The sequence below is a fragment of the Delphinapterus leucas genome, chromosome X (assembly GCF_059928025.1).
Source record: "Delphinapterus leucas isolate spDelLeu-1000000601 "Yukka" chromosome X, BTC_Dleu_Yukka2, whole genome shotgun sequence".
NCBI classification, from domain to species: Eukaryota; Metazoa; Chordata; class Mammalia; order Artiodactyla; family Monodontidae; genus Delphinapterus; species Delphinapterus leucas.
In genome coordinates this window covers 37,310,076-37,333,268 of record NC_143150.1, presented here as the reverse complement: position 1 = coordinate 37,333,268, position 23,193 = coordinate 37,310,076, and the positions used below count along the sequence as shown (strand labels likewise).

The following is a 23,193-nucleotide window of genomic DNA, read 5'->3' as shown; positions in this document are numbered from 1 at the left end:
AGCAAGCACTAGCAAGTCAGGAGCAGTGGGGCGGGCGGGCGGGCAGGCTGGCTGGCTGGCGGGCAGGAGGGGGGCGTGGCAGGGGATAGCCAAGGGAGATCACAGAGAACAGCTGCTGGTATTGGGTCTTACTTTAATGAACTGTCTGGGCATGGGGCATAAGTAAGTTGGCCAGACCAAAAGAGCTAGGGGCACAAAGGACACACTCCCTCTCTTCTCCCTAACTGGCAAGGTAAGATCTTTCTGGCTTTTGCCTAGTGGGAAACTGTGGCGTGTTCAGGGATTTTTCTAAAGATGGGGGCGGGGGTGGTCATCTATCACCGCCCTTTTGACTCATCTTTCCCATTGCACCAATTATTAGAGTAACCAAGGGGCCAGCAGGAAGGCCAGTATTTCTTTTACTAAACCCCATCTCGGGGTTGTCCAGGCTGGAGATGGGGCGGGGTGCTGTCTTGGTAATGTGACTAAGAGGGAGAGAGGGCACACAAGGTGGATCACTATAGCACAGTGGAGAAGAGTAGGGGGCTCTGGAGTTGGGTGGACCCGTGAATCCAAGTGACTGCAGGCAAATTATTAAGCCTCTCTGGGCCTGAGTTTTCTCCTTTGTAAGATGAGGATAGGGTACTACCAAAATCGCTTAGTGTTGCTGTGAGGACCAAACGATGCACGTAAAGTGCCCAGCAGAGCGCTTGCCGGTCAGCGCACGCTCAAGAAGTGTTGACTGTTGGCACCTCTGTTGCTAGTATTCTCAATATTATTATGGAGGCACACTGCACAAGATTGATGACTTCTGTGACATTGTCCCAAATGAGCAAGTGTTCCACTGGGCGTATGGGCAGGCTGTGGGGATGTATCAACACCGTGTAGTGTGCGTGTTGGTTTCCAAGCTCTGTGCCAAGAAGCCCCTTTGGGGGCTGCTTGTGGGAGTGTGCCGGAAGGCTGAGGCTTTGGGATTGCCCACCCACATGTCATCAGAGAAACTTGAAATCTGTATTTGCTAGAGACTGGGCTTCAGTGAGCCATGATCTAGGACACCAGAGAGATAATTGAATGCGGCCTTAGGGATGTCAAAGGCTAGGCAACCCCGAGGAGGAAGCGATAGTCAAAGGCAGTTTTTACTGTCACAGTGCTCTTAGTCTAGCCCCAGCCCCAGTTAATCTGAGAAACCCGGTAAAATGGGAATAATACTACTATCTCTTGTAAGATTCAAACGGGTAATGCTTGCACATCTCTGTGCACTATAGACAGTTTAAAGTTGTGTACAGTTGCCTAAAGTATAGTGCCTGGAACACACTAGGTGGGCAATAAGTGGTAGTAATAGTGGTGATTTTTGTTATTAATAATAAAAATCACAATAAACAGGATTGTCAATTCATGGAATGATGTTCTCAACCATTGATCAGTTAAATGCCCTCCTTTTCCTGAGAAAGGCATTCAGGGCCATCAGAGTAGTAAAATGGGGACTAAACCACTGGCAGGACTCAATGAGCCCAAGTAACTAACGACTATCCTGGGGCAAAGGGCATTCTCATCCAGGCCTGCCAGTTCCTTGGCTGGCTTGCTAGTGCTGTGGTGAGAGAGAGCAGAGCTCTGGAACCTGCACTTTTCACAGTTTTCCAGCAGGTGGTGCTGCTGTTTCATTTGAACCAGGACCTCACGGGCTCTTGGCTGCTTAAGTTGCCCGCGTTTATAGCTTTTATAAACTGAGAGGGTGTGCTGTGTGACGGGGTGGGTTGCTTTGAAAAGGATAGGGGTGGAGAGGACATTTGCTCCAGCTTCAAATTTGTTTAATGTTGCACAGCTTCTTTAACTTGATAGACCCATCTCCGATGCCACATAGCTGGCAACACATAAAAAAAGTCTCCATCGTGGATCATTTGTCTATTTCCCAATCTTCTTGATATTTGCTTTCAACTGCTAAACTTGTTTTCTGTTTACAGATTTTCTTGCCACGTGGGCTTCAGCAGGACCCCTGATATAATTGCTTTAGAGGTTCCCTCCACACTATCCTTTGGCCATGGCAGATATGTCAATACCCTTACATTCACTGCGATTCAGCAATGTGCTGACGGAGGAAAGTGTCGACCCCCAAAACAGGGAGACGACCTGCTCTGGACCAATGGTAGAGAACAGAGCAGAGGTCCAAATTCTGCATTCTAGTGTCCAGCCTATGGTCTCAAGTTCAGCGTCAGACCCTGGAGGGATGTCCACACAGCTGATGACATCCCCAGCCTTTGACACCATGGCCGTACCTCTAATGGGAGCAGCAAACTCGGGAGCACTGTCCCCACCGCTAATGCCAGCCTCAGACTCTGGGACACTGTCCCCATTGTTAATGCCAGCTTCAGATTCAGAGGCATTGTCCCCATTGTTGATACCAACCTCAGACTCTGGGGTGCTGTCCCCATTGCTAATGCCAGCCTCAGATTCTGGGACACTGTCCCCATTGCTGTCCACTTCAGAGTATGGATTAATGTCCCCAGGGCTGATGACAATTCCTGACTTTGGAACAATGTCCACAGCACTAATGGCAACACCAGATTCTGCAGAGATATCACCACTGGCAATGCCAGCTCCATCCTCTGAAGCGATGTCCACACCATTGATGCTAGCCCCAGATCCTGGAGAGATCTCCCCACTCCTAATGCCAGATGTGAACCCCGGAGTGGTGTCCCCACAGCCAATGCCAGCTCCAGGCTCTGAAGGAATGTCACCATTGCAAATTACAGACGAAGACACTGAAGCCATGTCTAAAGTGCTAATGACTGCCCTGGCCTCTGGAGAGATCTCTTCACTGCTCATGTCAGGCACAGACTCTGAAGCGATCTCCTCACTGATAATGTCAGCCCTAACTTCTGGAGCAACGTCCACCCAGCCAACAAGCACCCAAGACTCTGGGGAAATGTCCACCCAGCTAATGTCAGGCCCAGACTCTGGAGTAGTGTCTTCACCACTTATGAGAGCTCCAGGCTCCGGAGCAATGTCCTCACTGTTCCTGTCAGTCCCTGATGCTGGAGAAATGCCCACATTGCCAAAGCCAGCCCCAGACGCTGAAGCGATGTCCCCACTGGTAATGATGGCCCTAACCTCTGGAGGGATGCCCACCCAGCTGATGCCAGCCCAAGGCTCTGGAGTGATGTCCTCACAGTTAACACAAAATCTAGACTCTCAAATTGTGTCTAGTCCACCAATGAGAGCAACAGCCTCCGGGGGGATGTCCACATCGCCAGTGAGAGCCTCAGACCCTGGAGCAAGGTCAACACCGAGAATGAGAGCCCCAGCCTCTGGAAATGTGTCCACTTTGCTAAAGACAGTCCCAGACTCTGCAGCACTGTCCACCCCACTGATGACGGTTGCAACCTCCGGAGCAAAGTGCACAGAGCAAATGTCAACCACAGCCTCTAGAGCGATGTCCACACAGTTAGCAATGGCTAGAACTTCTGGAGCCACATCCATGGGCTTTATGAAAGTCCCAGCCAATGGGACGATGTCCACACTGCGAATGAGAGCCCCAGCCTCTGGAACAATGTCCACACTGCCAAGTACAGCCCCAGTCTCTGAAACAATGTCTACGCTACAGATGACAGCCTCAGCCTCTGGGTCAGTGTCCACACCGCAAATAAGGGCTCCTGTCTCTGGAGCAATGTCTGTGTCACAGAGGAGAGCCACAGCCTCGGGAGTGACAACTGTACCACAAATGAGAGCCTCTGGAGCCCTGTCCACCCCACGGATGACAGCCAAAGCCTCTGGATCCATGTCCACACTGTTAATGAGAGACACAGCCTCGGCAGTGATGTCCGTGCCGCAGATGAGAGCTATGGCCTCGGGAGCATTGTCCAAGCCACTAACAACATCCAAAGCCGCAGAAGCAATGCTCACGCAGCAAATGACAACTGCAGCTTCTGGAGAGATCTCCACAATGCTAATGAGAGACACCGCTCCTGGAGCCGTGTCTATGCCACAGATGGCAGACACTGCCTCTGCAGCGATGTCCACACCGCTAATGAGAGCCCCAGCCTCTGGCGACATGTCCACACCACAAATGACAGCCGCAGCCTCTGGAAATATGTCCATGCCTCTAATGAGAGCCCCAGGCCCTGGAGCCATGCCCATGGCGCTAATGAGATCCACAGCCTCTGGAAAGATGCCCAGTCAGCCAATGAGCGCCCAAGACTTTGGGGGGATGTCCATGTCGCTCAGGAGATCCATGACCTCTGGAGGGATGTCCCTACTGCAGACGCAAGCCCCAGCCTCTGAACTGATGTCCACACCAAAAATGAGAGCCCCGGCCTTTGGGGCGGTGTCCACACCACTGATGAGAGCCTCAGACCCTGGAGAGATGTCCACACTGCTCACAAGAGCTTCATCCTCTGGAGAGATGTCCCCAGCACTAACGAGACCCCCAGCTTCTGGAGAGATAGCCACGCCTCTGAGAGCCCCAGCTTATGGAGCAATGTCTACTCCGCAAAAGACAGCCACAGCCTCTGGAATGATGTCCAAGCCACAGATGAGGGCTCCAGTCTCTGGAGAGATATCTACATCGCTAATGAGATCCACAGCCTCTGGAGTGATGTCCGTGCCTCAAATGACAGCCGCGGCCTCTGGAGGGGTGTCCATGCCACTGATGAGAGCCCCAGCCTCCAGGGCAACATCCACAACGCAAATGATGCCCACAGCTTCTGGAGAGATGTGCATGCTATCAATGCGAGCCCCTGCCTCGGGAGTGATGTCCCCGCCATTATTAAGGGCTCCAGTGTCTGGAATTATATCCACACCACTAAGGAGATCCTCAGCCTCTGAAGCTGTGTCCACAGAGTTAATGAGAGCTCCGGCCTCTGGAAAGATGTCCACCACACAAACAACAGCTGTGGCCTCTGGAGGGATGTCCAAGCCATTCATTAGAGCCACGGCCTCTGGAACAATGCCCATGCCATTGATGTCAGCCATGGCTTCTGGAGAGATGTCTATGCCGCTGATGAAAAACATGGCCTCTGGGGCAACGTCCACACTGCAAAAAAGAGTTGTGGGTTCTGGATCTACTTCCTTGCCACAGATGACATACGCAACCTCCGGAGGGATGCCTGCATCACCGATGAGAGCCTCAGCTTCTGGAGCAACGTCCGCATCGCTTATGAGAGCCTCGGCTTCTGGAATGATGTCCATACCACTTCTGAGAGCCACAGCCTCTGGGGGTATGTCCATGCCACAAATGGCGGCCACAGCCTCTAGAGGGGTATCCATGCCACTAATGAGAGCTCCAGTCCCGGGAGCCATGTCCACACCACAAATGGCAACCACAGCCTCTGGAATGATGTCCACTCTGGAAATCAAAGCCAAAGACTCTGGGGAAACATCTGCCTCTCACGTCAACATCACAGCCTCTGGATCAAAGTTCACACCACACGTGACTGCCACGACCCCTGAAACAATGAACCAACCACCAGAGGAAGTCCCATCTTTTGGCATGCTGACCCCAGCACTCTGTTACCTCTTAGAAGAACAGGAAGCAGCCCGGGGTTCATGCTCTGTGGAGGAGGAGATGGAGATTGATGAGGAGAAGCAAATGAAGGGATTTTTGAACGATTCAGAGAAAATGGCCTTTCTGGTGTCTCTTCATCTGGGGGCAGCAGAGAGGTGGTCCATCTTGCAGATGGAGGTAGGAAACCCCCTCTCCAATGAAGATAAATCTTTCCTGAGCAGATCCCAGGGCTTATATGACTCCCTATCTGAAATAGACATCCTCAGTGCCGTCCTTTGCCATCCCAAGCAGGGCCAGAGGTCAGTCAGGCAGTATGCCACTGATTTCCTCCTGCTGGCCCGACACTTGTCTTGGTCTGATGCCATTCTGCGGACCAGGTTTCTGGAAGGACTCTCGGAAGCTGTTGCCACTAAAATGGGCCGGATCTTCCTGAAGGTGGCCGGCAGCCTAAAGGAGCTAATAGACAGGTCTCTCTATACCGAGTGCCAGCTGGCTGGAGAGAAGGATTCCCCGGGCTGCTCAAGCCAGGTTCTGCCGTCAGCCTGTAAGCGGAATAACGAGGACGCAATGGAGAATGAACTGAACTCTCAAAAGGAGACCGAGGAGGTAATGATGGGGAAACACACTCAAGGTTTCTGAATAGAAAAATGAGGTAATGATGGCAAAGTCACCCTGCTCCTTTGAGTAGCCTAAGGAAGAGGCTGGGAGAGGCATTGAGCTCCTAGACCCTAACCCCCAACCTAGAGTTTCATCAGCGGGCCTGGCTATGTACTTATTTTGGGTGTATTAACCACGTTGAGGGCCTGGGATGGTTAAAGGTCCAAGTCTTGTGATTCTGAGGGAAATGGCTGGGCTCAGGCCCAACTCTGCACCTATTCCAGGTCCAGTTCTCAAAGAGGGGTCACGTTTTGGGGACTGGCTCCCACCTACAGCCACAGGTGTTATAGGCCCAGGTCACTAGGGAATTTGGCCAGTCTAGTCCTTGATCACACTTTATACAAATAAGGTACATTAGCCAAGTTGCTTGACTTGCTAAGTTACTGAAATTATCCAGGCAGAACCCCACTTGTCATAGTAAGCATGGCTCTTACCTCTGCTGTTTTTGTTTTTTCTCACTCCCAGCATCAGCATGTTCCCAAACGCTGTTACTACCTGAAAGAGCATGGAGACCCTCAAGAGGGTCTGCACGACCACCTTCGACAGAGCACAGGCCATCAGAAGGCCCCCACTAACAAGTAATGCTACCTGGACACTTCTCCTGTGATATCCAGCTTGGCTGCTAACTTGAGGACTGGTTCCTGGACCCATTCCTTTCAATTACATCATTAAACCTTGTGGCCTTCCCCCTTCAGCATCCCCCTCCAGGCACATCCCACCCTATCTCCCACTTGGCTGACTTGACCTTCTCTTTCACCCCCACATGCCTTTGACCTGCCCCAGCGATCAGAGCGTGGACTTCAAGAGTGTTTGGTGTATGAGGTTCTGAACTCCCATTACCACCGAGGCCAGTCCTAGTTCCTGGTCCAGGGAGAAGTCTAGGCAGGAGAAACCGTGTCCTACCTCAAAAACACCTTAGAATGTCTTGCCACATGTCATCAGGCAAACTTGAGGAAGCCCTGGTCCCATTTCACCTGACAGGGGAGCCTATAAGCAGAGTGATGCCCGCTCCAATACCATCCTTTTCATCCAGTACACTTGTCCCTATATGCCCCAACTCATAGCACCTAAAATGGGTCTCCAGGGCCCTTGCCCTGTTTATAGTCTCCATCCTGAACCATTCGTTTTGACCCATAGTAGTAATCTTAGTAATGGCTAACATTTATTGATTATGTGTTGTGTGACAGTTACTGGGCTAAACTCTTGACAAGCATCATCTCACTACATTCTTACCATGACCCGATTTGTTCTTGTGTTGTCAACTTCTTACGTCTTGAGCTATTGTCAGTGACTGTTGTCTTGTCCCTCAGTGTCAAATCTCTAGCTCTGACTTTTGGGTGACCCCTCAGTTGTTAATTGCCCTCACTCCCCCTTGGCTATTGTGCTTTGTGGCCAGCCCTCTTGATAAAGATCTTGGTCTGTAAACAGGCATAGATAGTTAGAGCGTAATATGAGCAGTGTTTGCCTTCAGGTGGTGGGATTATGGGTGTTTTAATTTTCTTCTTTCTACTTCTCTGTACTTTCCAGATTCTCTACAGTAAGCATGTGTTACATTTGTAATCGTAAAGGTAAATAAAGTCCGTTTATGAAAAAAAAAAAGAATTAACTGTGGCTAACAGAATTTGATGTATTGAGTCCTTCATTCAATCAATATTTATTATCTAACGTGTGCCAGCCACTGTTTTGGGGACAGACGGATGAGAACCTTGATCAAATGAAAACTTCATTCCAATGGAAGAGGGAGACAGACAATAAGCAAGAAAACGCATATGTAAGATGGGTTGAAATCCTGGTGAAGGCTATAAAGACAAGAAATAAGAATAATGGGGAATTTGATACTAACAGAGCCATTTTATTTATTCAAAATAGTCCATGTAATTGGTTTACTCAAAGATCTTTTAAAAACAGTAGGAGTGACATGATTAGAAACATATTTTAGAAAGCTAACTTGGCAACAGTTTGGATGCAGGATAGGGAAAGGGTCAGAGAGCAGTTACGAGCCCCCTACTGCAATAGTACAGGTGACTGACTCAATCTAGGGCCAGGGCAGTGGGGATGGAAAGAGAAGGACAGAGATGAAATTCCTTCTGAGGATTCAAGTCCGCTGCTCCATTACCCTAAACACTGGGTCTGATTCCAGGAAGAGGGAAATGATTCTCAGAAAAAACAAAGATTAGCAGACAAATCGGCAGCCCCATGGTGATATAGATAAGAATCTGGCTCTGCGGGCTGCCTGAGGATGCATCAATCACCAGTGCTGTTGCCTCGGGGGAAAAAGAGGGTGCCATTGGTTGGGAAAACCAAATTCTAGGTGGTAGGCCTCTGGGGACCCATTTTCCCCCTCTTCTCTGACCCTGTTGGCTCACACCTGGTCCAGTCCAGGTCCGAGCGGACTTCTGATCTCCCTGTTCAGCCAGAGTTGCTCTCAGCTCAGGAAGGTGCTGTTGACTTTACTCTCTCCTGAAAAAGAAATTGATGATACAGAATCACAATCTGAGTCTAGAAAATATATACAGGAAGGAAAATGTCTTAAAAATGAAGCTAATTTTCTGGTAACCACAATAATGGAGAACCATCGCAATTCTTTGCTTTATTTCTCTCCCTAGTCATTTTTCTTCCCTTTGCTTTTGCCTTTCCTCTCTTTTAAGCTAACGTCACTAGAGATAAATGGAATAAATGAAGCCCAATCACACCCTGCCAGTGCCCTGTCCCTGCTCCTCTACCCACCTCAAAGTTATAATTAGAAATGACCACTCAGCATCTACATGGAGCTGGCTATCATATGCCCAAGTACTTAAGACAATTTCATCTGCTGTAAAATGGTGTTTCAAGTTTCTCCAGGCCCCCACTGGCCCATGGGTAAAAATAAGGTCCCATAAGCAGTAAAAACTCGGATGTCACTGACCCCGTGCCCATCTGTGTTACAGGACCTCAGTCCCTTGAAGGTTTCCCCCTCTTATTTGTGGAAGACCCCGGCAGTCCTCTCCTGTTCCTCTATTCCTACCCTGCCTCGGTGGAGGTTGACTGCCCACATGGCTATGCGAGGGCAGCCTCTCCGTCCCGCCCCAGCTGCTGGTGGGTGCCTCTGGCTGTGGGAACACGGAGGCCCCTGAAGGGGTGGGACGTGGATTCTGCAGGTCCACGAAGGGCCTAAACGTTGCTGCCTTCCCTTCAGCTTTGGCTGAAACTACTGATGGGTTCACTGGAATTGGGGGTTGGGGTGATAATTCCCCTCCTCACACCGTGCCACACTTTGTCCCCTGGACACCGAAACCACATTGCTTCTGCCCCGTACCTCAGTGAGGCCCACGTGAGAAGAGGGGCTTCAGTTTCTTCCTGCAGCAAACTCTCCCCTGCTGCCCCTGCCCCCATTGCCCTGGCTCAGACTTTCAGACTCAGTTCCTGTGTCTGGAGAACAAAAGCCATCAAGTCCTCCATTTGGATCCCACTTTCAGCCCCTATTTCCTTATCTCTAGCCCTGCCGCTTAAGGCACTGGAAGTCCGCAGATCTCATCAAAACCATTATCCTCCAGGTGAATAGATGCCAGGGACTCTCTCCAAATGCCCAGCTGTAGGGCCCAGGTGGAGAGCAAATGTCACCCTGTCCTGTTCCTCTCTCCTTCTGCCATTCTCTCCCCCATCACCTGGTCTCTGTCTCTGCCCCTCAGGGACCAATAGTGTATAGACCCTTCTCCCGAAGGTCACTTCCTCCATGAAAGTATAGGCTCGGGCTGTCATTGAATGACTGATGCCTCAGACAGTTTCCAAACATTTCTGAGTCTCACATTGGGATCACCTGAGATCTTATTACCCTTAAACCTAAGCTCGGCCCTGAGGAGTTTGGGAAGTGGGTGGGATAGGGCTAGTTGGGACATATTCAGCATCTAGTCTCTTCAGGTGTGCTATTTAAACTGTGGGGGAAGATCTAAAAGTAAATCCTGGGCTGAAGGCTGGCATAAGCCACAGTTTAATATTGCCATCTATGGAGCATTTATCAGGAGTCCAAGCTCTGGACTAACTGCTTCATCTGGATTATCCTATGTAATCTTCAAAATGACCATGTGAAGTGGGTGCTCTCATTGATCCTATCTTATTTTATTCTTTTTACCAAGAATCTCTGGCACAGAGAAGCTAAGTAACTTCTAAAGGCTAAAAATGAGCACAGCTGGGATTTGAACACATGCAGTCTGACCCCAGAGCCCCCATATGCAACCACTCCACTATATAGGCATGGCTTCATTACTCAGAGCCAGATGGCCACTGTGAAGACTTACCCTGTTACCCTGAACAAATTTGCCACCCAATAGCAGCCAACATTTGAAGCTCATAAAGTCTGAGGCCTGAGCAAAAATGGCCCTGCTTTCCCCCTTCCCTATCTTAGATCCAGATGTGGATCCTCCTGAGAGTATTTAGAAAAAGTCTTTAATATTCAAGGAAAAGAATCAATCATTGTGGGATGCTACTGAACTCAGGAGGTTCTGCCCAGGGGCTAGCTGCAGCCCCAAAGTAGAACAACCTCTGTTCTAGGCTCTAGCCAGAGAAGGAAGGTAAGATTCTCCCTTGGGCATCTTCCCACAGAGAAAAAAAATGCATCTTGGGCCCGAGCATCTCTGAAAGTGGAAGGGATTTTTGTGGTTACACCAAGAGCTGGCTTTTCTTTCTCAGTACTTATTTCCCCCTCTTTGTCACTCTTCTCTCAAGAAAGGGGGGAAGTGGGTAAGGAAGGAAGACGATCAATCATTTAGATACTCCGTGCTCCTGCCTTCCAATGCCATCCTCTTCTGCCTTCCCCTACCCCTGCCTTGGAAAGCGATCCTAGATCTAACCCTGGTGTTTAATGTATTCACATTAAAAAAAAAGGCACCAGACACTTCCGGTTTAAGCAACTTGATAGAGAGAAATTGGAGTAGCTGCTCCCATTATAAACTCAAAGAAATGCTGGATAAAGTGTGGGGGGAAATTCACAGCTGGGCCTGAAATAAAGAAAGGAAAATCTCCAGGGGCAAAAAGACAAAGAGGGATCTTAATGGCAGACCAATAAGCTCTGGAGCCCTCCAGGGTGAAAGTGGTGGAGCCAGAAGAAATATAGGCTAGCTGACAATAGAGTATTTACATGGCACTTGAGCAGCAAAACTGTGAACTTCTAATTCTATACACTGCTCAACTATCACTCGAGAGTCAGTATGAAATGCAGACATTTTCCAAGAAAGACTGAGTCAATTCACCATTCATATGAAACGTGCTGTCCTTAGAGCTGGGCTGGGCTTGGGGAAGCCAGCAAGATTTAAAAGGAAAAAAAAAAAAAAACTCTTACACTTTGACAACTTTTGCTGAGAATTTTACTGGTCTAAGCACTGATGTATAAATGGGTACTGGACAGACTGACCCTGGCTTCCCACAATATCCTCTAGTATCTTTTTTTTTAATTTATTAATTTTTTGGTCAGAGCTTTATTGAGCTGTAATTCACATACCGATAATTCGCCCATTTAAAGTGTACAATTCAATTTTTTTCTAGTATATTCACATCGTTGTGCAACCACAATCACAATCCAATTTTATTTTATTTTATATTTTACCACAATCTAATTTTAGAACATTCTCATCACCTCAAAAAGAAACCCTGTACCCATTAAGCCGTCACTTCTCATTCCCCCTGCCCCCCAGCTCCTGGAAACCACTAATCTATTTTCTGTGTCTATAGTTTTACCTATTCTGGACTTTTTCTACAAGTGGGACCACATATTAGATGTGCCCATTTGTGTCTGGCTCCTTTCATTTAGCATAATGTTTTCAAGGTCCATCCATGTTGTAGCATGTGCCAGTACTCATTTCTTTTTCTAGCTGAATAATATTCCATTGTATGGATATACAACATTTTGTTTATACGTTCATCAGTTGATGGACAATTTGGTTGTTTCCACCTTTTGGCTGTTATGAATACTGCTGCTATGAACAGTCTTGTACAAGTTTTTTGTGAACATACATTTTCATTTCTGTTGGGTATATACATAGTATTAAAATCGCTGGAGCTTGTGATAATTCTACGTTTAACCATCTGAGGAATGCCAAACTGTCTTCCAAAGTGGTTGCACCATTTTTACATCCCCGTCAGCAGGATATGAAAGATCCAAGTTCTCCACAGCCTCACCAACACTTGTTATTACCTATTTTGATTATAGCCATTCTAGTGGGTATCTCACTGTGGTTTTGAATTGCATCTCCCTGATGGCTAAAGATATTGAGCTTCCCTCCAATATATTTTTATTACAAACTCAACTATCTTGCAACATATTACCATAAGTACTGTTAGGGGCTTCACTTTTTTTTTTTTTTTTTCCTGTACGCGGGCCTCTCACTGTTGTGGCCTCTCCCGTTGCAGAGCACAGGCTCCGGACGCGCAGGCTCAGCAGCCATGGCTCACAGGCCCAGCCGCTCCACATCATGTGGGATCTTCCCGGACCGGGGCACAAACCCGTGTCCCCTGCATCGGCAGGCGGACTCTCAACCACTGCGCCACCAGGGAAGCCCGAGGCTTCTGGGAGAAGCTACTTCTCCCCTTGCCCTCCAGTCCACCCTAACAATGCTATTGCCCCAAACCAGGATTTGAGGGGTGATTAGAAAGACAAATTCTCATGGTCCTTCCCAGATCCATTAACTACTTTCTTTCGACTGCTGCCTTCTGTAACAAAGATTGCCCCAGAACAAAGGTGAGTATGGGCTTGTATTTTGGGGTTTGTTGGAGGACAAGAAGCCCTGGCTCAAAAGAAAATTCCCAGAGAAATGTGGCCTCTTTCCTGTGGATTCTTCCTCCTTCAACCCCAAACTAAAATAACCCAAACAAATAATTCATTGTTGTGGTCATTCACTGGGCTAAGACCCTCTTATTCTGACACCGCTCAGATTTTCTCCATAACCCAGCTCACCAAAAGTTACCATCCTCTACCCTGAGAGAAAGGGAGAGAGGAAGAGGGAGAGGGACAGGGAGAGAGAGAAAGAGAGAATAAAATAAAATGAAGGGGGTCCTTGGTGGCACAGTGGTTAAGAATCTGCCTGCCAATGCTGGGGACATGGGTTTGAGCCCTTGTCCGGGAAGATCCCACATGTCGCGGAGCAACTAAGCTTGTGCGGCACAGCTACAGAGCCTGCACTCTAGAGCCTGCGAGCCACAGCTACTGAAGCCCGCGTGCCTAGAGCCTGTGCTCTGCAACAAGAGAAGCCACTGCAATGAGAAGCCCGCACACCGCAACGAAGAGTAGCCCCCGCTCACCGCAATCAGAGTAAGCCCACGCACAGCAACGAAGACCCAATGCAGCCAAAAATAAATAAATAAACTTATTTTTAAAAATGTAAAGAGAAACAAAACAAAATGAAAATCTGCATTGCAATTCCAGCGGTGCCAGTCAAGGACAACCTGTGTGACCTTGGGAAAGTCACTTGATCATTCTGGGCCTCAGTAACCTCATCTTTATGGTTGTTCAGTTCTCATTAGGGAACCAGACAAGAGGATAACTCCTTTCCAGTTTGGACATGCTCCGGAAGTAGGAAGGTGTCTAAGTGGCCTGGCGAGAGGACTGCTGGGGCGGAAGCCCAGTCTGAGCCATTGCTAGAGGGCAGCATTGTATCAGCAATTATTCTAACGACACTGGCTGAGGTGTGGTCGCCTTAGAATTCTTTAATCCAAAAATGTAGTCTTTTCCTTTCCCAGAAATGGCATTCTTACAAAAGGAAGCTATTTTATGGAAATCCACATAGAAATCAGAGACAGAAGAGTATGTCTGACTTTCTGCAAGTTTCATTGTCTATTAACAAAATAAGACTGAAAAGAAAGATTGTGCATTTTAATTTTTAATTAAACCTGTTTACTTTTGGTCTCATTTGGATACAGTTGCACAAATATCTTTTCCTCTTTGAAGATTCCACCAGCACCACGAAGGAAGTGTTCAAATTTATTTGGAACATCTTCCAAAGGTTTGGTTCACGGATTCAGTGACAGAATTTCTTACTTCCTTGGCTGATATTCATTACAACCCCAAAATGGAATACTTCAGAACTGGATTTGTTATAAAGAATCATCCATAAGTTTGCCACTAAATCTTTTGATTACTTGCTATATTTCACAGTGGCTAAGTTTCTGAATGTCTAGGTGACATCCCAAGCCACCTGTCTAGGGCAAAAAATGTATAAGGCTGCAATAACTGTTCAAACCATCTATTTCTAGCTGTGTCTCCTTCAGCTATTGCGGGTTCTTCTTCGGTCCTCTATGAGGTCATGCTCCTCCCCCAACGTCAATATGCACACACATTTTGTCTAAGATCATTAGGGATTGTCTCATTGTGATGTGCTGATATAGTTCTCTCATAATTCATTAAGGGAAAGAATAAAATGGATGCATTGCAGCTCTTACAGCAGTGGTGGTAGATACATTTCCACTTACATGTTTACTCCAATTATTTGGTAGTAGCTGCTTAGAGCATTGTTGAGAAGGATTCTTGTCATATTTGGAATCCATAAGAAAGAGGGCAAATGAACAATTCATTAGTAATGTCTGCTAAGAACAGGGGTGTGGGTATACAAATCTAGAAAATTGCCATCCTTAAGATAATTCATGCAAATGGCTTTACTTTATTATTAATAATGATAATAATAAGGAAAATAATATTTTTAATAGCAAAGTAGGATATTATCGAAAGGGAACTGGGATATCTCAAAATACATCCAGGCTATGGCTTGTCCTGGTTGGGAGGGTATAGCTGATCCTCAAGAACTCTTAGAATGAGACACCTGATTGCCACCAGTATTCTTGGTTTTTATCTTTGCTTTTCATGTCTGCATCTCTCTGTATATTGACTTACTTCTTTCTCCTCTGTAGGCTGGCTTTCTCCCCCTAGTGGGTGATCCGGGCCTCTAGAGCTACTCTGTCCAATATGGCAGCTACCCATCACATTTGGCTACTGAGCGCTCAGAATGTGGCTAGTCTAGATTGAGGTGTGCTGGCTGTTAAGTGCGAAACACACACTGGATTTTGAAGACTGAGTACTAGAAAAAAAAAAGAATGTAAGATATCCTCTTAGTTTAAAAAACATTTATTTCGGGACTTCCCTGGTGGCGCAGTGGTTAAGAATTCGCCTGCCAATGCAGAGAACATGAGTTCGAGCCCTGGTCCGGGAAGATCCCACATGCCGTGGAGCAACTAAGCTCGCGTGCCACAACTACTGAGCCTGTGCTCTAGAGCCCGCGAGGCACAACTACTGAGCCCATGTGCCACAACTACTGAAGCTCGCATGCCTAGAGCCCGTGCCCCACAACAAGAGAAGCCACTGCAATGAGAAGCCCGCACACCACAACGAAGAGTAGCCCCGCTCGCCGCAACTAGAGAAAGCCCACGCACAGCAACGAACACCCAACGCAGCCATAAATAAATAAATTAATTAAAAAAAAATAAATAAAAAACATTTATTTCATGTTTAAATGATAACATATTGGATGTATTGTGTTAAATAAAATATATTATTAAAATTAATCCCACCTGTTTCCTTTCTTAATGTGGCAATTAGAACATTTAACATTACATGCTTGGCTCGCACTATATTTTTATTGGACAACTCTGCTTTATAGCGTTACAACTTATATAGCTACTCGGGGAGTGATTGAATTCTCTTCAAAAGAAGCGCAGGGCGGGCTTCCCTGGTGGCACAGTGGTTGAGAGTCCGCCTGACGATGCAGGGGACACGGGTTCGTGCCCCGGTCCGGGAAGATCCCACATGCCGCGGAGCGGCTGGGCCCGTGAACCATGGCCGCTGAGCCTGCGCGTCCGGAGCCTGTGCTCCGCAACGGGAGAGGCCACAGCAGTGAGAGGCCCGCGTACCAAAAAGAAGCGCAGGGTTTCCCCGGTGGCACAGTGGTTGAGAGTCCGCCTGCCGATGCAGGGGACACAGGTTCATGCCCCGGTCCGGGAAGATCCCACATGCCGCAGAGCGGCTAGGCCCGTGAGCCATGGCTGCTGAGCCTGTGCGTCCGGAACCTGTGCTCCGCAACAGGAGAGGCCACAGCAGTGAGAGGCCTGCATACCGCAAAAAAAAGAAGAAGCACAAAAAATGAGATAAAGGATAAAGGGACCTTATTGGTGAAGCTGGACAAGAGACTCACCCCTAGAGCATTCCTATGTGGCCTGTGGAGGAGAGTCATGTGAGAACAAAGCAGATGGCACACAAAGTTGGGGTAGCCTGAGAGACAATTCCCAGAAGCATGGAGGGAGCTACTGGATCAATAAAGCAGTAGATATCCTCCAATCTGGGATCTTCCTAAATGCCTTTTATATAAAAACCCTCTAGTTCCCACAGCCAATTTTGTAGCAAGTTCCATTGATTCTATCTTCATCCACTTTTCTCCATCCTTAAGGTATCATTCTCTTAGTTCAGTCACTGTCATCTCAGCTGGGACAAGGCTGTCACTGGCAAATGACCTGTAAATAAGCATCATATTCTTCCCTTAAGATAGGCATTTGGGAAGATGATATACACTTATTTCCAAGCAAAACTATTTCAATTACATCCAGCTTCTGCTCATCATACATGTGACCAGGCCTAAGCCACTGAGCTTCTCTGGGACTCAGTGTGCACATCTCTGAATTTGGTTCAGTATGAAACCTACTTACCATGATCATTGGTGATACTCAGGGAAAAAAACATTGTGAGAGTCCTTTAGTATGCAAAGTATAATTTTAGAGATTGGACTAAACTGCAAAAAAACAGTGGGGCAGCACCTCCTTTAGAACTGCCTTAGTTGCAGGGACACATCCAGCAGCAGCTCTTCTTTCTGTGAAGGTAGATTTGATTCTGGAAATAGTCAGAAATCACTGAGGGTCAAGTCTAGTAAGTGAGATGTGTGCTTAAGCTGGGTAATACTAAGTTTGTTTTGAAAAGAGGCGTTGATGTAAAGCAATGATACTAGTTTTATTATATCCCTAAGAGAGGTTCCAGAAGTGTTTATTGCAGTAGCATCCAATGTTAGGCTAAGTGGGTAGTCTCCCGCACTGACTGATCCCATGTACCACGTTCATTGGCATGTGGAGGCACTCAAGTGTTGCTTTTGGATGTACATTAAAAACAGTCTGGGGCTTCCCTGGTGGCGCAGTGGTTGAGGGTCCACCTGCCGATACAGGGGACACAGGTTCGTGCCCTGGTCCGGGAAGATCCCACGTGCTGCGGAGCGGCTGGGCCCGTGAGCCATGGCCGCTGAGCCTGCGCGTCCGGAGCCTGTGCTCCGCAACGGGAGAGGCCACAACAGTAAGAGGCCCGCGTACCACAAAAAAACAAAAACAAAAACAAAACACAGTCTGACTACTGGGTGTTCCAAACTCTAAAATAACATTTTATATTTTAAAGAACCCTTTCTCACAAAAGTTGCTTCTCTTGAATATAGCCAACAACCCTGTAGATGGGGTAGATCCTATTCCCAGTTTAGAGGTGGGGAAACTCAGACCCAGAGATACTAAATGACCTAGTTTTGATGACGAAACCGACCAGGGGCAGAGTCTGGCTGTGATTAGACCATTTGGCTCTGAGCCTTATCTTCTTTTCTGTCTTCTTGGCATCTCCATTTCTATACGTGTACATTGTAACAATGGTAATAATAATAATGATAAAACTGAGGCACAGAGAAGTGAAGCGATTTGTCCAAAGTCACAGCTGGTAGTATTAAAGCTTAGATTTGGATGCAGAAACTATTATTTCAGTCTGCTTGCTGATCTGGTTTTTTCCCTAAGCAGCTCATCCCATTTCTTTCTAACCCCTGTGTGTCTACTAGCCCTTGCCAACATACCAAAATCCTCTATATACATCTCTCGCTCCACATAGCTCTCTCGGATGACCTTAGATAACAAATCTAGTAGCATGCACGTACAGGTAGTGTCATTTTAGAGATGGGGCATCAGACATGCATAGGGGAACTATAACCACTTCAACAAATGAACCTGAAAATTTTAGTAGCTTAACACAATAGAAGTTTATTTCTTACTCATGTAACAGCCCAGGGTGGGTATTCTTGGTTAGTGGGTAGCTTTCCTCCATGAGATGTTTCAAGAACATTGGATCCTTCCATGTTGTGCCTTGGCTATACTCTAGGGCCTCAGATTCCATTCCCTTGGTGAAAACTAGTCACATGGCCTCATCTAGATGCAAGAGGGGCAGGAAAATATGGCTAGGTGGCTACTTCCCTGTAACAATTGTACTCTAAGGAAGGGGGAATACAAATTTTGGTGGGCCACTGTCCTTCCCTATCACGCGTGCTCAGAAATGTTGCAAAGTCATACAGCTCGTAAATGGTGGAAAAGGGATTTGAAGCCAGGTCTATCTAAATCCAATCTGACCTCTAAATTACTATACCTTCTGTCTTTTTATGAGAAAGTTATTTTCTTCTTTAAAAAATTAAAAACTCAGCTCATCAAACTTATGACCTTCAATCAGGCATTGCAAGATAGAAGTACCCAGAAAGCTGGTGGTAATGCCCATGTTTCAGAGTTCACTTTTGTATATGTGGTTCATATCCACAAATTCTAAAATGATGGATTTTGATTCCCATCCTCTCCTTCTGAATGATCCTGTCCCGATATTTCCGTATTACAGTCAATTACTCTGAATCCACTAATTTTTCTTACTTTTTAGGAAAATAATTTACTCTTTGTTTTCACATATATTCCAACAAGTTGGGGGAAAAAAGGGCACAAATGACAGTTTATTTTCTTCAAGTAGCTAGGTATTTTAAAAGCAAGCAACTCCATGCTAACTTGTTAACTGCAAAACAATTAACTGTTTTAAACTCTAAAACCAATTATTTGACCTGTCACCAACTTCTTCTCTCCTCAGAAGTACTTTGAGACTCTAGATCCACCTGTAGACGGACTCAAAAGAAGTATTTGTATTTCTATGTATCCATGTTCTCTGATGTAATTCTCCTTCCTTACTTTACTTATCACAGTTCAAGACTTCTTTCCCAGAATCTCTGATTTAAAAACTCCCCTGGCTGCCTGAAAATAATTGAGATATGTGATCTTTGCTAAAAACCCTTGAATCTACTGGTGATAGTTGAAGAAAAGGTGTAGGCTTTACCTAGGGATGGGACCCAAGTGTTAGCAAGACCAAGATCTCAATTCCCCTCCTGGCCTTCTTTTAAGCTTTTATTTTCCTTCTGGAGAGACTGTTCACTGATTAGTGATACTTGGGAAGGGCCTAAAGATCAACCTTATATAGCAAAAGTTCTCATTCTGAGTTTAAACTATGACCATGACTAGGTTTCAGATGTATCCTTGCACATAAGTTTACTTGCGTGAGGGACCGGGAAATTTCCTGGGAGAATTCATCCCACCTGGAGAGAAAGCTAGGCTTGCAAGCTTGGTTCAATTGTCTTTCCTTAGTGTGGGAGAGGAGAGCTGATATGGAGAACATTGTGGCATCTGTCATTCGGCTGTGTCCCTAACTCAACATCCCTTCAACAGAGTGTAAATAAAATGGGAGGATCATCCCCTACGCTTCACCATAGAATTCCACGCAGCTTTGGTGCTTTGAGGACTCCAAGAGGCAGTCCTAGTGGAAGCAGAACAGTGCCTGGCAGAGGCAACTGTGGAAGCGGATACAGTGGTACCCATCAAAAGCGTGTTATGGAAGCAACAGAGTCGAATCTCAGACTGGCAAAGTGAGTTGTCAGTATCACAAAGGAATAACCCCTGTTTTGCTGACTGTGGTCCCTAATCCCTGCAAAGTTTTTCCCTGAGAGTTCTGGAGGAGAGGTCACAGGCATGCACAAAGAATTACAGTCAGAAAGCTTTTGGTGTCTGCCATTTTTCCCCCTTTAGCATTGCAATAAGCTTTTGCATACATTGCCCCAACCCCAGGTTCTGAAATGAGCACACAATTAGGAGCCCTGACAGAAGCAGAGGTCATTCACTGGCATTTGAATTAGCATTAGGGTCTCTAGACCCCCATTAAAATGGCCACATTCTCATGATCTAAAAAGCATGAACATTTGAACCACGTGGGAAAGCCAAATTCTTCGAGCTAGAAAGACAGATGTGAGATGAAAATTGACCCAGGTAGAAATGGGTCTGCAAGGACTTGGAGCTGCTGTTCTCGAGTGGAGCCAAATGGGGATGGCTTAATCCACAAACAAACAAAAAACTGCTTCATGTTATTAACTTTCAGGAATTTTGTTGTATAGCATTTGACTTAGTGATCTATTAAACCTTCAAGACACTATAGACCATCCAGTACTATCTCCACTTCTGACACCAGTAGAAGGAGGTATCAGGTGCATCCCTGAATGCAGTTGTCCTCTGATGAGGCCCAGAAGGCATTAGCCACTCTTTTTTTTTTTTTTTACTGTAGCTATTGTTCTCACTTGGCCTTGCTACTGAGGATTCTACCCCTAGTCTGGATACCCAACCTCTAAATTTCTCTCTTTACTCAAACTGTGTCCTAGAAAAAGTTTGAGCTTGATAGGACAAAGATCGCCTTTTTTACTTTTTACTCAAGACAGAGAAGTATGGAAAACTTGAGGAAATGCACATTCAAAAACAGTATCAGCCATTCATCCATCCATGCATTCATTGAACATTTATTTAGTGACTAGTGTGTATGAGGCTCTGTCCAAAATGTTTATTGACTATATATATATATATATATATATATATATATATATATATATATATATAACTAAATGAACACCTGAGCATAAATGTGTGACAGTGTCTCTCTTCAGACGCTCCAAAGACAGACAAAAATGGATTTGGGTATTTTCCTTTTGGTATATATTCCTCTTCCTCCACCTAACCCCTCCACCTTCCATGCAGAATTATTATAGATGATCCGGGAGAGACCCAATTCTGGTAGGCACATAAACGGCTCCCCAAAGCTGTCTATATCCCTGGAAACTGAAGAAGTTAGGTTAGATGGCAAAGGAGAATTAAGATTGCAGGTGGAATTAAGTTTGGTAATTAGCTGACCTTGCAAGGGGGAGATTATTATGGATCATCCAGGTGTGACAATGTAACCACAAAGGTACTTAGAAGAGGAGGAGGGAGGCAGAAGAGAGAGAACCAGAGTGATGTAGCATGAGAAGGACTTGGCCCAATGTTGCTGGCCTCGAAGATGGAGGACAGGGGCCACGAGCCCAAGAATACAGGCAACCTCGAGAAGCTGGATTGGCAAGGAAGCAGATTACCCCTAGAGCCTCCAGAAGGAATGCAGCTCTGTCTGGCCCTTGATTTTAGCCCAGCGAAACCCATGTTGGACGTCTGACTTCCAGAACTGCAAGATAATAAATCTGTGTTATTTTAAATCACTAAGTTGGTGGTAATTTGTTACAGCAGCAATAGGAAAACTAATACATTAAGGAATTGTCTAAATCAGTAGTTCTCAAGCTTGATTGTGTAATACAATCACTTGTAGAACTTTAAAAGTCCTAATGCTCAGGTCACACCCCAGATCAATCAGAAACCCTGGGGGTGAGATTCAAGCATCAATATTTTTTAAAGCTCTGAAGATGATTTCAATGTAGAGCAAGACTGAGAACCACCGATGTAAATAAATTTTGTGTATTGCTATGTTTTAACTCTGAAAAATCTTACTTGGCTGAGAACAATCTCTTTTTACCTATTTCTACCAGTTTGTCTTTCAGCAGGACAAGGAAAAGTCAAAAGAGACTGAATCTCAAGGATCCCTGGGCCATGAGACCAGATGAGGAGAGCTTAAAACAATCTCCCAAGCAGCTGGAATGAAAGGTAAGCCATAGGCAGAACCTTGCCTCTAGCCTCTGTTTTGGCAGATCCATTCTCCTCTGAACGCCTGGATGTGTATTTATTTACAAAATGCCATTTTTTTTTCATTTTTAGTAAGGCACCTAAAAGTCACTGGAAGATGGAAACACGTTGTCAAGCGAGTCTTAAATGGTGATCTATCAAGACCTTCATGTAAGAGAGTAAAGTCAGTTGCACACCTGACCAAATAGACCTGTTATTTCCCAGACAGCAGTGTGGGCCATGTCTGTGTTACTGGCACCAGCAAGCTGGAGTTTGAAGTTCTCAGACTAGATAATGGAAAACTTAGAGTTGCTTTCTGAAAAATGAGGACTAAAGAATAGGATGTATATGAAATTAACTATGTCTTTAGCAGAAATGAATTATATATACCCTAAACCTGATTCCTCTTATAGACTCACGCAGAATTTCCTGTGGCAGATTGGCCATGACATATAGGTAATGTGAGTCCAGAGAGCCACATTAAGTCTTTCTGGTCACTATAGAACACACTATTTCATTGCCAATCTTATGATGAAGACATTGTAACTTTCCAATTGACTGTTTTCTGATCTGGCAAGGAGCTGTTGGATTTCTACTCATTTACAGAGAGGGAAGGATGGAGAATTCAGAAAGCCTGCTTTTGTACCAGAAGGTGGGACATGTATATATGGCTGCCATGATCCCATGTTCCTTGGATTAAGGTTTGGTCCAAGGCAAATCAAATGTTTTCTGTAGAGTTGACTCCAAAGGCCTGAACAGGAAAGAAGGGGGCCAAGACCAGTGGTGTGCTGGAGGTGACTTGCACCAGTTCATGAGCAGTGATTATGTACATTTCTGCATCCAAAATCAACATGATGGTAGGCCATGATGGGAAATTGGCAAATGCTACAAATAATTGGCAAATGCTACATGCTACAAAGAACTCTCCCACCCCAAATTCCCTCCTTCAGAGAGCTGGTTAAACACTTACCGACACACTTGGACTTAAATACAGTGAAACAGGTTGGGCCTGAGAGGTGTGGTTAAAGAATAAGTAATGTTTTGTTTGAAGAAGGTAAGACTTGGGTGAACAAAACTGCTGTCTATGGGAAGAGGACTCAGATACCTTCTTTATTTCTCTAAAGAGTAAATCAGAATCATTGTGCACGTGTGTGTGTGTGTGTGTGTGTGTAGGTTCCATGAAAACTAGATTCAACTCAATATAAAAAAATAATTTATGAATGTACAGTACCATTCAAAGGGACAAAAATTTGTCTCAGGAGATA

General features: G+C 46.0%; 1 protein-coding gene across 2 annotated transcripts; it reads left to right on the top strand.

The window, feature by feature from the left end:
- The first annotated feature begins 1,971 nt into the window (after positions 1–1,971).
- Positions 1,972–6,730, top strand: RTL9 (retrotransposon Gag like 9). Of its 2 annotated transcripts, XM_089903848.1 has the most exons (3): positions 1,972–5,192; positions 5,232–6,085; positions 6,602–6,730. In XM_089903848.1, the coding sequence occupies exons 1-3, from the start codon at positions 2,018–2,020 to the stop codon at positions 6,716–6,718; spliced, it is 4,146 nt and encodes a 1,381-aa protein (XP_089759974.1). In that variant the 5' UTR covers positions 1,972–2,017; the 3' UTR covers positions 6,719–6,730. The 2 variants fall into 2 exon arrangements, with proteins under 2 accessions (XP_089759974.1, XP_022412361.2); XM_022556653.2 differs by having other exon boundaries at positions 1,972–6,085.
- The last annotated feature ends 16,463 nt before the right edge of the window (positions 6,731–23,193 follow it).